Source organism: Pagrus pagrus (genome assembly GCF_965226575.1).
Source record: "Pagrus pagrus genome assembly, chromosome: 11".
In the NCBI taxonomy this organism is placed as follows: Eukaryota; Metazoa; Chordata; class Actinopteri; order Spariformes; family Sparidae; genus Pagrus; species Pagrus pagrus.
The window spans coordinates 22228150-22242743 of NC_140195.1; the positions used below are offsets into that span (position 1 = coordinate 22228150).

At 41.5% G+C, this 14594-nt stretch overlaps 1 protein-coding gene across 2 annotated transcripts in view; it reads right to left on the reverse strand.

The window, feature by feature from the left end:
• The window catches only part of mgll (monoglyceride lipase), a 39834-nt gene that overhangs the window by 15312 nt on the left and 9928 nt on the right, over positions 1 to 14594 (reverse strand). For both annotated transcript variants that reach the window (XM_084367702.1, XM_084367703.1), the window contains 2 exons: positions 8807 to 8913; positions 3580 to 3716 (listed from right to left, as the gene is read on the reverse strand). In XM_084367702.1, the coding sequence (XP_084223828.1) occupies positions 3580 to 3716; positions 8807 to 8913 (244 nt within the window). The remainder of the gene's footprint in view (positions 1 to 3579; positions 3717 to 8806; positions 8914 to 14594) is intronic.

A 14594-nucleotide genomic window follows, 5' to 3' on the forward strand; every position in this document is an offset into this window, starting at 1 on the left:
AACAGGAAGGTGGCGTGGAGGAAAGAGATGACAGGAAATGAAAGCAGCTGTTAGGACAGGTGGACTGGCTTACATGACAGCAGTGAGTGACGATGAAATGACACAGATGGAGGGATGAACAGAAGGTAGAGAAGAAACGAGAGAGAAAGGAGAGAAGAGGGGATGAGAAACAGTGACTTCGGTCAGCTCTGCTTTGATATTTACAGACTCGGATGTCTAAACAGGCGCTCAGCCTCCATCTGGGATCCCACAGTTTAATTTGCACTGAACAATTTTCGCCTGTGCTCCTACGGCCGCGGGTTGTTTTGAACGCAGCCTCTGTCTTTATATAAATACAGTCCTGCTGCCCGCGAGAGCACGAGCCATAAAAGGTTTGTAAGAACAGACTCATGAATTAAATGGAGTGTTGTTTAAAGCATCCAAAAGCCCAACTGAGGTCTTTCAATATGACCTCAGTCACAAGGAGAAGCTGGGGGAGAGTCTGATATAAACCACACAACGTAAAGTTTATAATATAAAGAAAATAATGTTTGGGTAATAACGTGTTGAACATACAGTAGCTTCAGATTGTCTTCAGACTGTAAGTGATGCTGTGATAGCAAACATAGCAGTGACATGCCTGACTTTTCGAGACCCCTTCCATTCTTCAGATCAAACGTTATTCATGAAATCTAATAAGTAAGTAAGATGTAAGTCATCTGCTCCGAATCTAAAAGAGTTAGAAAGTCATCAATAAAGGGTTCTTCCACTATAGTACACCAGTGGTGTAAATGTTGAGTCAGACAGCTCGTAAAGTTCTGACAGAGATGGTTTTTATGCAGCGTTTCTTCCACTTTAAAGTTTTTACTGTCATTTGAGGAAACTCAAACTCCTTAATTCTTGTAAGATAAAGACACCTAGCAGTGATTAATCCCAGCCATAGCTGTCATTTACACTGGGGACACTGAGGACAATGTCCCAAACACTGTTTGAAATGGTTGAGTTTGTCCTCATCCCTTTATAAAAGCATCATTTTTTTGTTTTAAAGTCTTTAAAATAACTTGTATACGGAAGCTGATTCACTTTATTAACATAAACGGTGAAATTTAAAAAAAATCTTTCATTTATGCTGTGTGCCAACTTCATTTACTCGGACCCAGAGACATATATACTTAAACTTACACATCTGAAGAAATATTTCAAGTGTTCCCTTTATTATGATACCTTGATTACTCAAAAAGACCTTGTAGTTGCAGAGATACAAAAGACACAAAATCGAGGCTAGCTCTCATATCGGCTGAATAAAACAACCTTTTTTCTGTTGAATCCAGCAGCCCCAGCCCCTCAGCGCTGTGCTGCGAGATAACAAGGCTCCACGCTTCTCATGGAAGAACAGTTCTGTAACGAATTTGCATTCATCCTCTGTGTTGCGCTGCTTGAAAGGACCCCTCCAGCTGTGGGCTTAAAGACTAAAAACTGTGCATTTGTGTTTGGCATACACAGGTGATGCTGACTGCACCCTGTTATAAGTATCTCTTGTTTTAAGCCGGTGAAGTTGGTTTGCAGATAAAGCTGCATGCATGCAAATATTTGTGCGTTCTATTGCAGCCTGTTCCTCCAACAGAACAAGAGCACACACATTGAATCGACCTACAAAACGCAGAGAAATCATTTATTATATAACTCATGTCTACTGTTTGTTAGAGCACAGGGAGGTCCAGAGAAGTTGAATGCAGCCTTGTGAAAAACTGAATAAACTGATCAATTATAAATAGTTTCTTGGCCTGTGTCGATGCTTTTTGTGTCCAGCCGTTATGTAATTTTTTTCTCAATGAGAATGTTAGCTCAACCGTGTGTGTGTAGATTTCACAGAGCCACATTTGGGGCTCTTCAAAGACTTCCTGATGCTGTCTGTGTTGAATGAAGCTACATTTGAACTCAAACAGTGGGGAAATGTACAATTGATTTAATGATTTCTTATCTGCAACAGTCCTACATGCGTTATGTTAAAACACTGTTCACTATATAAAACAGTATATAAACAGAATAAAATAATTACCTGCGCCAAATAGGTTATGTTTTCGCCCATGTCTGTTGGATTGTTGGTTGGTTTGTCCGCAGGATTAGACAAAAACTACTGAACAAAACTTTTTGAGCAGATCCAGATAAAGGACAGATCCAGGAATTTTTTCTCATTTAGTTTAACACTGCGAGATAGACATTTCATTACTTTCTCAGGGAATAATGTAATAATGTATTTAGATGGATGGTATCTATCAGCACAGTTTCATGCTGATCCTGAATCTGGTGAGCTTGAATTATGGTTATGGGTGGTCTAACATTTAGAGTGATGCAGGCCTATCAAGTTTAATATTGGATGAGACTTGATTGAACTAAAGGTGACTGTTTGGTCTCGGTGGAGTGCCATGCTAGCTTTAATAAGCTAGACACCACTGTCTCTATATTAATGGCTACGGCACTGTGCTAAAGTAAAAAAAGAAAGAAAAAATGAATGGGATCGATCTCCTTGTGTTTATCTAAGGCAAATAAGTTTAGCTCCCAAAATGTCAAAATATTCCTTTAAGTCTGATTAATTCATCTTTTCATTGAAAAATAATCAACAGATTCATGAATAATGAATAATGAATAAGGAAATTGCAGCTGTACATTATTCCATTTTTAAACAGTGAAAGTCTGATATGTTTCAGTGAAACAGAGGGCGAATAATAACACACAGAAGGTCAGTAGAATATGACTTTGCATGAAACATTACATAGACCCCCTGACCGGCAGTAGAAAGTGAGCACACTCTCTCCTCTCCGTCCACAAACACAGCCACATTGCCCTTGAGCAGGTCACTGAACCTGTACTGTAAGTGCTCTGTTGGAGGCTTTCAGTGAGCATCTGCTGCTGGCTGTGCAGAATCTGTGTCACTGTGTTAAAGGTAACCAGGACTTTTCTGAGAACCTAGCAAACATTTGCTGGACTGTATGCAGCTGAAAGGTTGAATGTTTCCACCTTACAGAAATAATGGATCTGGTGCTGGGACCAAGATGAGCCAAATATATGTCATCAAAATCAGGATATAGTAATAATATATAGTATAGTATATACTATAGTATAGTAAGTATTTTACTGCATTGTAAGTGCCAGTAATAATACACCTGATTCTGTCATTTAACTCTGATTTCCTTCAGTTCTGAGCACAACACCATGCACTCTGTGGTTATTCATGCTCGGCTATTTTGGGACATAAAACCACTTCATGCTGAAAGCAGAGTGTGTGTCATTTCTTTCATTTGAATGTCACAGTGTTGCAGAAAACCTCTTGACTCTGATCTCAGTACTTTCCATTCCTGTGCTTGAACCAGACTTGCCCTTCAATTTCATGCAGCTGTCACTCTCTGTGCGCCTCGTGCACGCTGTATGTAACCCTGCACCAAACAAAACAAACCTCCATGACAGCGAGAGTCGCACGATCCTCTCAGCTATGGTTTGTAACGCAACAATAAAGTTAAATAAACAAAATAGCTAAATAACGAAGATTGATGCATTATCTTTGCACTTAACAGCAACATACTGCATGGACAGTGTCCTTACCATGGAGTGACCCACGATGAAGACGGGCAGGTCCGGGTGGCGAGTCTTCATCAGGTCAACGTGCTGCAGAGAGTCTCTGATGTAAACCTGGAAATCTTTGATGTTCATCCTGTCTCCTTCACTCTGACCATGGCCAACTGTGGAGGAGAGAGGAAAGAAGACAAATTGCACTGAATTACTTTTTTAGCCATTTTTAGATGTTTTTAGATCTCCTAAAAATCGGCTGAAACACTTTCTCAGAACAGCTCTCCAAACGAGGTCCAGCACACCAGATGGATCTTTATTTCCAATATTTGGCTGTTTTACACAAAACATGTGTCAAATGTCTTCCTTTTTTTTAAGCGAGATACTCTCTGCTTTGAGGACATCCTCTCCCACTGCTTGTGATTTTCAAACATTGATCCATTCTTTGAAACCCTTAGGAGAGGTGGGGGAAGAACAGGAAGGAGCTCCAAGGGAGGCCGGATGGATGGAGAGACAGCAGCGAGGACACGATGTGAATGAGAAATAGGCGAGGGGAGGGAAAAGAGAGAAGGAAAGGAGGGATGAGAGAAGAGAGTGCACAGGAGAATCGAGCAACCATAAAACCTTCCTCAAGGGGAATAAGGAAGAAAGGAGGGAAGGAAGGAGTGAGCAAGTGAATCTCTGAGGAGGTAGAGGAACCTGGGGTACATCCTAATTCTTGTGTCTTTTCCTTCCTTTGAATGAAGTGTAAATTATGTAAATATACCTCACATTAGACTGTACTTCCAACCAAGTGGGATTTTCAGCCTCACATATATGAGCGGATGGAAATTCCAATCAACAATTAAAATGTGTACATTATTTTTTATCATTTGTCAATCCAACCTACAGATCCACCACAGGACATCTGAAAACATATAATATATAACACTAGGGAGCAAGTGGAGTTGGTTCTGTTATTTGTCACTCCACACCGGTATCAAACCATAGTCAGCTGCAGCGTCCAATCACGGACAGATTTCCAATAAAGGGGGATGTACCAGTCAGGTCAAAGGTTGGTCTAATGTGTCCTCACACATGTCTCCTGAGAGATCCCTCCTCAACCGTCAAAGCAGAAAAAGGATCACTGAAACGGCGTTCGAGATGGAAGACGGGGAACGATTTCCAGATCAAGCGAGGAGTGCGTTACGATCAAAAATTGGTACACTGGCATGCACCCCAGGATGAGAAGAGCAAGAAGGAGAAACAGAGCGAACAAGCAAACACAACTTGAGCAGAGGGAAAAGACGAATGAAGAAGAGGAGAGAACTTGAGTGAAGAAGAAACGGAGGGGAAGGAGACGAGATAAATACAAGAGGAGAAGAAGACTGGCAGCTGGAGAGGAGGGAAAATCAATGAATATGAATGTGTGTATGCATTCATATATACGCTGTGTGTGTGTTCTCCTCGAGCTTTCTGCGGCACTGGTGGAGAGGTGAGGCGGGTTGCCATGGCGACGGCTGAACCAATAACACTGCTGAGCTCCTAAACATTCACAACGTGCGCAGCTCACACCTTCTCGCTCTCGCTCTGTACATCTTAAGTGTGTGTGTGCGCATATTAAAAAACACTGTATATATGTGAGGAGGTCTCCGCTCTGTGTGTGTGTGTGTGTGTGTGTTTCTCCTCGTCGATACTGGAGCGATCAACACAGCGTGGAGATCAATGTCCAATGAGAGCAGCGGTGAGTGACGGAGCACGGCGAACCTCAGATCGATGCACATTATATCCCCTCCCACCCACGCCGGATCAATGACCTCACACTCCACTGAGTCCACATCTTCTGTTATTGTACGCTGTCAAACACACACACACACACACACACGGTCAGATATTCACACACGAGCCCAGCTGACGCACAAAGAGCACAGATCCGTTGCCGTACGATTGGAAGCGCTGCGCAGGGCACAAAGACGTCCTCATGGTTTTGTTTTTCTCTGAGTTAATTGATTATAAAAAGAAGGCTCCAAGTGAAGTAACCAATGTTTTCTCCTGCAGGAGTCAGAACGCAGGATCAATTGTTTACCAATCACTTACAAGTAATTAGAAAAAATTAGAAAAAGGCGCACAATTGATTTCACTGGCTACACAACCGGAGCAACATAATGATATGGTTGGTGCCATAACTCCAGTCTTTCCTTGTGTTTCTACTGTTTTTCTCCTTCCCCTGGTGTTTTCTGTCCTCCACCTTGTTGGTGAACACAGGAGGCCTGTCTCTGACCTTCTGGCCTGCCTTAGTATTGAAATAAGTCCTTGTCTTCATGTTTTTTTAATATACTGTATATTGGAGCTTCCCTACTTTTTGCATAATCCGGTTGAAACTCATATACATTTTAAGCACTTGAAGATCCAATCAACACTAAAGCGTCTGTCATGTAAGAGAGACAAAAAAACAAACAAGCAGGATAGTCAAAGATGTCATATTAGTTAGTTATAATTAGTAGTTATAATTGAGTAATGTATATAAACTTTCAGAACCACTATCAGAACAGCGGTTACTTGACCTCTGAAACGAGCCATAGGTGTGTTCCAATACTACTAAACCATACAGCTCTACTCCCCTGCTTGGGAGCCTACCATTTTGCATCTTAACAATACAACACAATAGGTGTTTGTTTTTGGCCTGTGCCCCACCATTAAGTTTCAGGTTTTGCTCTCTGAGGGAAAAAGTTTACTCGTGCGTTAGAATAACATGATGCTGTGAGTTCCTGGTGTATACAGCGGTACAAATGATGGCTGTGTTATGGTGTATGAAATGCTATTTTTCACCCTTTCTTGACTTTTTAATATCTTTAAGCACTTTGTGATAATGACTTCTTGGGGAAGACTGATGAATTCAGAAACTGTGTGAGCACTGATCTAATTAAATGTCAAATTCGATTATTTTCCTCAAATGTAATGAGAAGACAAACATGAAATGAGCATCAGCACACAACATTAGGCTGTTCCTGTCTGCTGCTCTGTTATCCGTGCCCCTCACAAACAGTCCTTTATGATTAATTCCCCACTGTCTGATAATAACATTTCAGAACTGGTGCGCTGTAAGTTTGGTATTCTGCTGTTTAGCCACTGAACCAAATTTGGAGGCTGTTCTCTGATAAACGATGCAGTGTGTGACAGTCAGAAGGAACCTCCAGTCCGTGTAGGCTGTGAATGAAAAGACTTCAGTGTCCTATTATTAGAAAGACATACAGAAGAAAGTGTGAGTGAGGAAGAAAAGAAAGATCTCAGCTGCTGAACTCTATCAGGAGTGTGAGCGGTAGATGAAGAACGAGTGTCTGTGGGGACTTGTTCCAGTTCAGCGTGACATTTTACTGCGAGTCACCGAACAAACTGCTCCTGTGTGAGCAGCCTCAGCCCTCCTCATCACTCAGCCTCTTTTTATTATCTCTGTCAGCTCTTTATTGAGATCTCCACCTCGGTAAATATTTCTTTGCTTACAGCTGGCACTTGATTTCTCTCTCCTCGCACCCTCTGTGGCTCTCTCTCCTGTTTGTCAGTAAGGTTTACTGAACACACGATGCTCTTTTACAGTGAGGCTCTGATTCACAGTCACATGAGTTCACACATTCCTGCTGTATCTCAGACCTGCTCAGTGCAGCAGCACAGTTGGCTTAACACCTTAGTGGAGGAATGAGACTGCCACTGCTTTTTTACTACGAAGCTTTTTTTCTGCCTCTTTATCCCCTTTTGTTTCTATCTAATCCTTCTTTGAGCCCATCTCACATTTTCTGTTCAAAGTGGACGTGTTCTGGGAAATGGTGAAACATGAGCAGGTTTCGTGAATCAGATCAAAGACAGGAAAAACACGCCTTTAACATCCCGAGACACTGAAGAATAAAAATCATGACTAGCAGTCTACAGCTGTGCTACGGGGATATTTTGAGCTAAAAGCTAATCTCACCATGCTAACATGCTCACAATGAGGTGAAATGGTGGTGTTTAGCAGGTGGGGTTCAATATTATAATAACCATATTCACCGTCTTAGGTTGACGTGTTAGCATGCTAGCATAATTAGCACTAAACACAAAGTACAGCTGAGGCTGAGGGGAATGTTACATTAGCAGTGATGTGGTCGTAGACTAGATTTAAGTGTGGGGATCACCAAAGTCAGTAAGATTCATTCTCGAATGTCTTTACCAAATTTAATGGCAATACATCCAATATTTGTGAAGATACGTCAGCGTGGACCAAGGTGGTGGATTAACTGACCGACAGACCTCCACAGAGCCAGGCTGCTAGTGCAGCTTAAAACAAGATTTCAACCTTATAATGATAAAAAATCAACACATTTGTGTTATACTTTCTGTATTTCTAATAAATAGATGAATAAAATGTTATTTGTAATCTACCACAGAATGATGATGTGTTTAAAAAGTTAAAGGTGATACATGTGACACACATTCTGATCGCTTACTGTATTAATATCACTGGATTCACAGACAGAAAATAACACACAGCAGTATAAAGTGTACAATAAACAAGCAAAACTGCCCGTCAACAGCTGTAAAACATCACGTCTGTCTGATTAAAATCCTGTTGTTATGTTTTCTGTTCATTTTCCACTATTATAGCAGCTTCAGTCCCTCAAGGAAGCTGGATCTCAACATTAATTCTCTCTCTAGACTTTTACCATCTTTTTTTCAAGCCAATCACCATGTTGAAACATTACATTTCTTTATGTGGCAACTTTAAGTTTCTTTAGGTTCAATTTACAATTTTACATTGTGCCAACACTGTGTTTATGCTCTGGTTAGGTTCCAGTACAAAAACACCTGGTTAGGGTGTTGATCATCATGCTTTAGCTTAAACTACCTGTTTGGTCGCACACAAACAGAGTTGTGGCCTAAACCACAGTTAAATGTGTGACTGGTCTGTCTTGTTTCGTGGAAACTAGATCAGCGTCAAGTCTCACTCACACCAAACCAACATTTGTGAAGTTTTCCTTGACAATGCATTAAAAGCACACCACCTTCACATCTGCACACACAGACGCACAATAGAGCAAATTACCACCGAGGCTAATTAATTTACCCTAACAAGCTCTGTTCAATCAATGATTAACTGTTATCAGACAGGGAGGATGTGTGATGGGCTTTCTTTGAAGACATGCACAAAGTACTCTGTGTGTTTGAACTGCTGATGATCACGAAGGCAAGACAGAGTGTGGCTGTAATGGTATGCATGCAAAATGTAAAGTAATGTGCGTGTTTGGTGACTCACCGTGGTCGTGTGCAAATACCAGCAGGGACAGTTCCTTCAGTCTCTGTGCAATCTCATCGTACGGCCCACAATGCTCCCCGGCCCCGTGGGCGATGAACACCAGAGCCCTGAGAAGAGAGGAGGAAATACATCAGTCAAGTGTTCACGAACGCAGACCTGCACCTGAACGCCTTAATCTCTCACACACAGAGACAAACAAAGCAGCAAATGTTTGCATTATTCCTTGATTCCCCGAACTGTTCCGGTTCAGGTAAATCTTGGAAGATTTCTCACTGTGAGCTGCGAGATGGAGGAACTGATGAGGTGGAGACGAGAAAGGGAAAAATACAAACAATCAAATGCAATGAAAATCTGAAAAATCCTGACTGACCCTGCTGTAGGATTTTCTGCGGGAATTCGACTTTGTGTGTGTGTGTGTGTGTGTGTGTGTGTGAGGCAGAGATTAAGTGGCAGGATGACAGGAAAAAAATGAGAATGTTGAGATATCATCTATCATCCATCTGTCCCTCTCTCTGCCTCGACACATCCCTGCCCGCCCGACTCAAAACTCACTCTGATGGAATCCAGTGAAACACAACGTGACCCGTCGGTACACAGCAAACAGCTTTCACAGTCCTGCTCTCTTCTTCTAAAACATTCATTTCCCTGACCTAAAACAATGGAAACTATGATTTGGTTTTCTGAGACTGGAGACTTCATGCAAATATTCCTTCAGAACTGCACATTCAGCGACTCGGTTTCCATCCGAGTGCTTTTCTAGCAAGTGATTTATGAAGTATTCACTCAGGAAATAAACACTTATCCTGAAGTTTGCCTGCTGGTTGAGGCAGAAACATTTTGTCGATGAGGAAATTATACAGCGAACAGCACTGGAGTTTCATTTCTCACATAAATGACATTTACTGTGTGTTTGCTGATGCAGAGAAGCTGCGTTTTATGTTCAGCAGCCCCGTTTCTGTTAGTCCTAACTCCGCCTGTGGAGACGTATCTTGTGTCAAAGAGGAGAAAGAGGAAAAAGAGGAGTTCAAGCAGCATTATGAAACAGACACGGATAATTACTGCATTTATCTTCATTTTTATAATGACGCTGTATCAAATGACACTGTGAAAGGGGGTCGTTCGTTGTGTGGCGATGACGTTACAGAGAATTATCAGTCGAATCTGCAGCCCCCCCCTCGGCTTTACAGGGCTTCACAGTGGGTTTCAGTTTATTGTTTATCCATCCGGCCGGAACTTTAATGTTTTGGAAGAAGAAGAGACAATGTTCTAAAAATGATGTGATGATTAGAAAGACCTCCTAAGCAAAAAGGGAATTTAGATTTATCTCACTGCTTGTGTGAAATGATGAAAATGCAGTGCAGTAATACAGAAAACTTAGGATGCCATACATTGAGATTCACACCTCCACTTTCCATGTGCCTTATACCAATTGTGGGGGTGTTTCAGTATTGCCAATATGCCAATGTTCTGTAGTTACACAAGACCAGAAATTCAATTTTCAATTAATCATGACATGCGAACAGCCCTCGACAGAATCCTTACACAGCAAGAAATTTAAGATTTGTCAAACATGCCCCGAAGGTAAAGCTTAAACCGACGCTAGATGTCAAAAGCATACTCTTTTCACAAAATAGACTCATTATGTAAAAGCTAACAGGATAATCCCTTATTAATTTTCACCTCCAACTCCATTTCAGTCACGGTAGAAAGACGATGACAGACAGAAGGGAGGCTGAGAAGGTCTCAAGTCTTCAAAATGTGGGATTAACATCAAAGATGTACCTTTGGCTAATTAACGCAGCATCTCTGACACAAAGTTTGTTTAAGGTTTTACTTCTTCGATCTGTGCATATTAAGCAGCGGAGCAGCAGTGAAACGCTCCAGTGTTCTTTCCTCTGAGCAGCGGCGGCGGTGCTGAGAAGCCTGTGAGAGCTTCAATCAGCAGCAGCAGCAGACAATTAGCCCAAATGTATTCAGCAGCGGAGGGAAGGGGGAATGGAGTGAAACAGGGAGAAAGTGAGTGAGGGAGAGAGAGCGGAGCGGGGTGTGGAAGAGTAGAATAAGAGTAGCTGTTCATCAGGCTTCATTAGCAAATCTGTTGCTCTGATTTCACTCGCTGCTCTTTCCCTCCTTTTATAGGAAGCCTTCGCCTCGGGCTAAGACTTCCTCTGCACTTGTTGGCTCAGAACGAGAGTGTGTATACATGTATGCTGGTGTGTGTGCGTATGTGTGTGTGCGTAAATGAGTGTCTTTGTATGGGCACAATGTTCTGTGACACACATGCCGAGGGGCAGCAGGGGATTAATGGGGCTAATCTGGGTTCATTGTAAAGACGACTGTACAGTGAACAGCACACCGCACACTCCGCTGAGAGCCCCGGCTGTAATGTGACATTTCTAAGGTTCCCTCTATCCGTCATCCTCTAAATACCTCCTTGGTCTGCTTCATAATCTCTCTTTCTTCTTGTCTCTCACTTTTTTCTCCATCTTTGCTTTCACGTGTCAATTTCAGTTTAAAGAGCTGCAAGAAGGAGGAGAGAAAAATCCAATAAAGGCAAAATGTCTGGTGACAGCTAACGCTAGGAGGTTTCATTTAATCACCCAGAAATCTTAACAGATGTCTGCATTCATTCAGCTACAGGCATTTGCAGACAAGTGACAATATTCAAGCGTCATCAGTATGTCCCACTTTTTCCTCTTTGCTAAAAGTGGTCTGGTGAAGCTCAAGAGGCATTCGCGTTGAAGTGTTTCACGCTTTGACATGTTTCCACTATACTCAGACATCAACCTGAACCGGTTATTGTCCTGGGTGGACAACTGCACTACATCTTTAGTCTTTGTTACAGAGAAGACAAGTGACAGCCCCGTAGAAAGATATTAAAAACGGCAGCTTTGAAAATATCACCTCTTTTGAATGTTCCAACAAAATTGGTTTCTCGAGCCTAAATTTTAGGCTAAAAGATGTTGCAGAATTATGCTTTATTTTGTATCTTGAACACTACTTGAAAACACTTGAAACAATTTGGAGTGACATACGTAATCATCTACACCCCCCCACACACACATACTCTTATCGTTGGTCTGACTTCTAGCTGCGGGGTTCACTTGATTCTTAGCGATTCTTAACTAAAACATGGGAACGTATTCAGAAAGCTAAAAACTAAATGTTCCAAGCAAAGAGTTTGCTTCTGGATGAGCTGCTCATCAAGCTGCTGAGACCAACTTCCAAGAGAAGGGACGGGGTTGACCCACTTGCTAGGGAAGATATCCAGTTTCTAAGTTGTCTAGTTAACTAAAATAGAATTTTATTGAATTTGTATAATAATAAATTATTAAAATCAAATCAAATAAAGTAGAGGGATGGAAACATTAAAAACTAACTTGTCTTCATCCGTTGATAGAATAATTTAGCATGTGTCGTACAGGAAAACTGTTGCTGTCCATGAACCAAGCCTTATTTATTTCATGCCATAAAAATATGCTTTTGAATGCTTGTTATTGACGTAAATTACCTGCAGCATTTGACTGATTGTGAGCATGTTCTAGTGATTTAGCCTACAGTTTGCATAATTTGCATCCTTCAGCCTCACCAGGTGCCGCCTTCAGCTGCTACTTCAAACAAATAAAAGCCGGCAATGCAGTTCAGCGTCAACTTTTTAACAAACAGTAAAATATTCCACATCTTTCAAATATTATCGGTATTATTCAACTTTTAAAGACAGCAATGCAGTTCAGCGTCAACTTTTTAACAAATCATAAAATATTCCACATTTTTCAAATATTATCGGTATTATTCAACTTTTAAAGACAGCAATGCAGTTCAGCATCAACGCTTCACCATCCAACATTTACACTGCAGTGTCTTCAGAAATTGCTTCTGTAGTTGTAAGTTAGTTTCTAATAAAATTGTGCTCTCTCAGTTCCCAAGGGGATGTCTTAGACCACCTACATTTATCATACAGTGCTGCTCATTCAACCAAGAGCTGACGTATTGATTATTTTGTGTGCAGCCAAAGTAACTTCCAGTATCTAGATAAGAGGCTTTTAATTTTTCTTTCTCATTATCTCTCTTCACCCTCTTTCTCTCATTCCTCATGGGAACTGGAGACCTACTTGTCTCCCACACCACTTTCAGTTGCTGGAACAACATGGCTTATAACCAGCCTTATTAAAACACTCTGAGGGAGCGAGGGAGAGAGTTTTGTCCCTCTGGCTCTACTCAGAGCTACTCCAAACAACCACAGGCCCCAAAACAAAGCCAAGACCCTAATCCCCTTAATGCAATGCTGACTGGCTGCTCCAAGATTATACAGGAACTCACAAAACCTTCCAACTGTGCTCAAACGCCACGTTCTGCACCTTCAATTTTACACGACAGGAAAAAATGTTAGGTATGTTGCTAAAATGCTCGGGGCCCACTAGATGTCCAGTATTGAATCACAGAAAAACAAGCAACCAGAAGGGAGAAGTACAACAATTTAGCCACTGTTTGTTATGGCTCTAGACTCATTCAATCTGAGGTTCTTGAATGTAATCGAGTTATCGTTTTCCTGCCAGACAAGTCAAAATGTCTGCTGCGAAAAAAACAGCTACCGACCTGATTTTCCTGTTTTGCTCTTGTTTGGCCGAGACAATTAATCTGTTGGTTTACTTGGTTTAATCAGGCAGAATAACTGTTGAATCACTTGCTCAGTAGTTTGCATTTTTAGTAACATTTTATTTGACATTTAAAAACGTTGATTGGGACATGTCTCTGGGGCGACGGTTCAACACCATGCGAACGTGTTTAATTAACTTCTGATGATACGGCAGAGTATAAACACACTGCAGTGTCAAATTAACACTGAAGAGATTGTCGTCCGTGTGTCCAGACTGAACAGGAGCCAAAGCACAAGACAGAACGACCGAACACCGGCATGTTAATCTGATTAATGGACTTAGACTGCTCAGAACCTAATGGTGTGTGCGTCCCTTTAATCTTGTGTGTACCACCATGTAAGTGTAGAAAACAGAACCACAAATTACTGAGCTTTCTTTGAAGAGCTGCCCAAAGGATGTGATATACAATTGTGTATACGCTCATATGTACATGTATGTGGGTGGGTGACCACATCAGGGCTGTTAAGTGCAGACTGTGAATGTGCAGTTACAGGGGTGTGTATAGAAATATAGAGGCCAAGATTAAAGGAAAAGAGGAAGAAGAGAGGACCAAAGACAGAAGGAGATGAAAAACTGCATGTGAGACAGGAAACAAGACATCAGTAGCCTTTGAAAAGCCAAATTTAGAAAAGTTTTAAGACCATAAAAGTAAAAGAAATAACAACATGACAAGCCTTCCACAGTATCCCAGGTACAGTGCCCGACTGTGGGCCGACTTGAAACAAGCTGCATTTAACTACAAGCAATGTTCACTGGAAAATCATTTCAGTGCAATGGGGTTGTCACAAACAAGCAGCTTCACTCAAGTTTTTCACATCAAGATTTTTTGGGGGTGAAATTTCACCTGTGAATTCACTATGTTGAGAAAAAACAAGCCTGACAGTGCCAACCTTTGAGGCAAGAGAGAACCATGTGGTCCAAGAAAGAGGACGTTTTGTGGCTTGTTAGCTTTGTGTCACCGTCCACTTTTATTTGAGTGATGCTGTAAGTGATATATTTTTATTAAAATAAGTGCTCTATATTTCAACAGTAATCACTGTTACAGAGTGTTTGGTCAGTAACCATGTCTCTCCTCCCCCTGCTCATGCAGTAAAAGAGAAAAGAAACTTTCTGGTATCCCTGCCCACTTT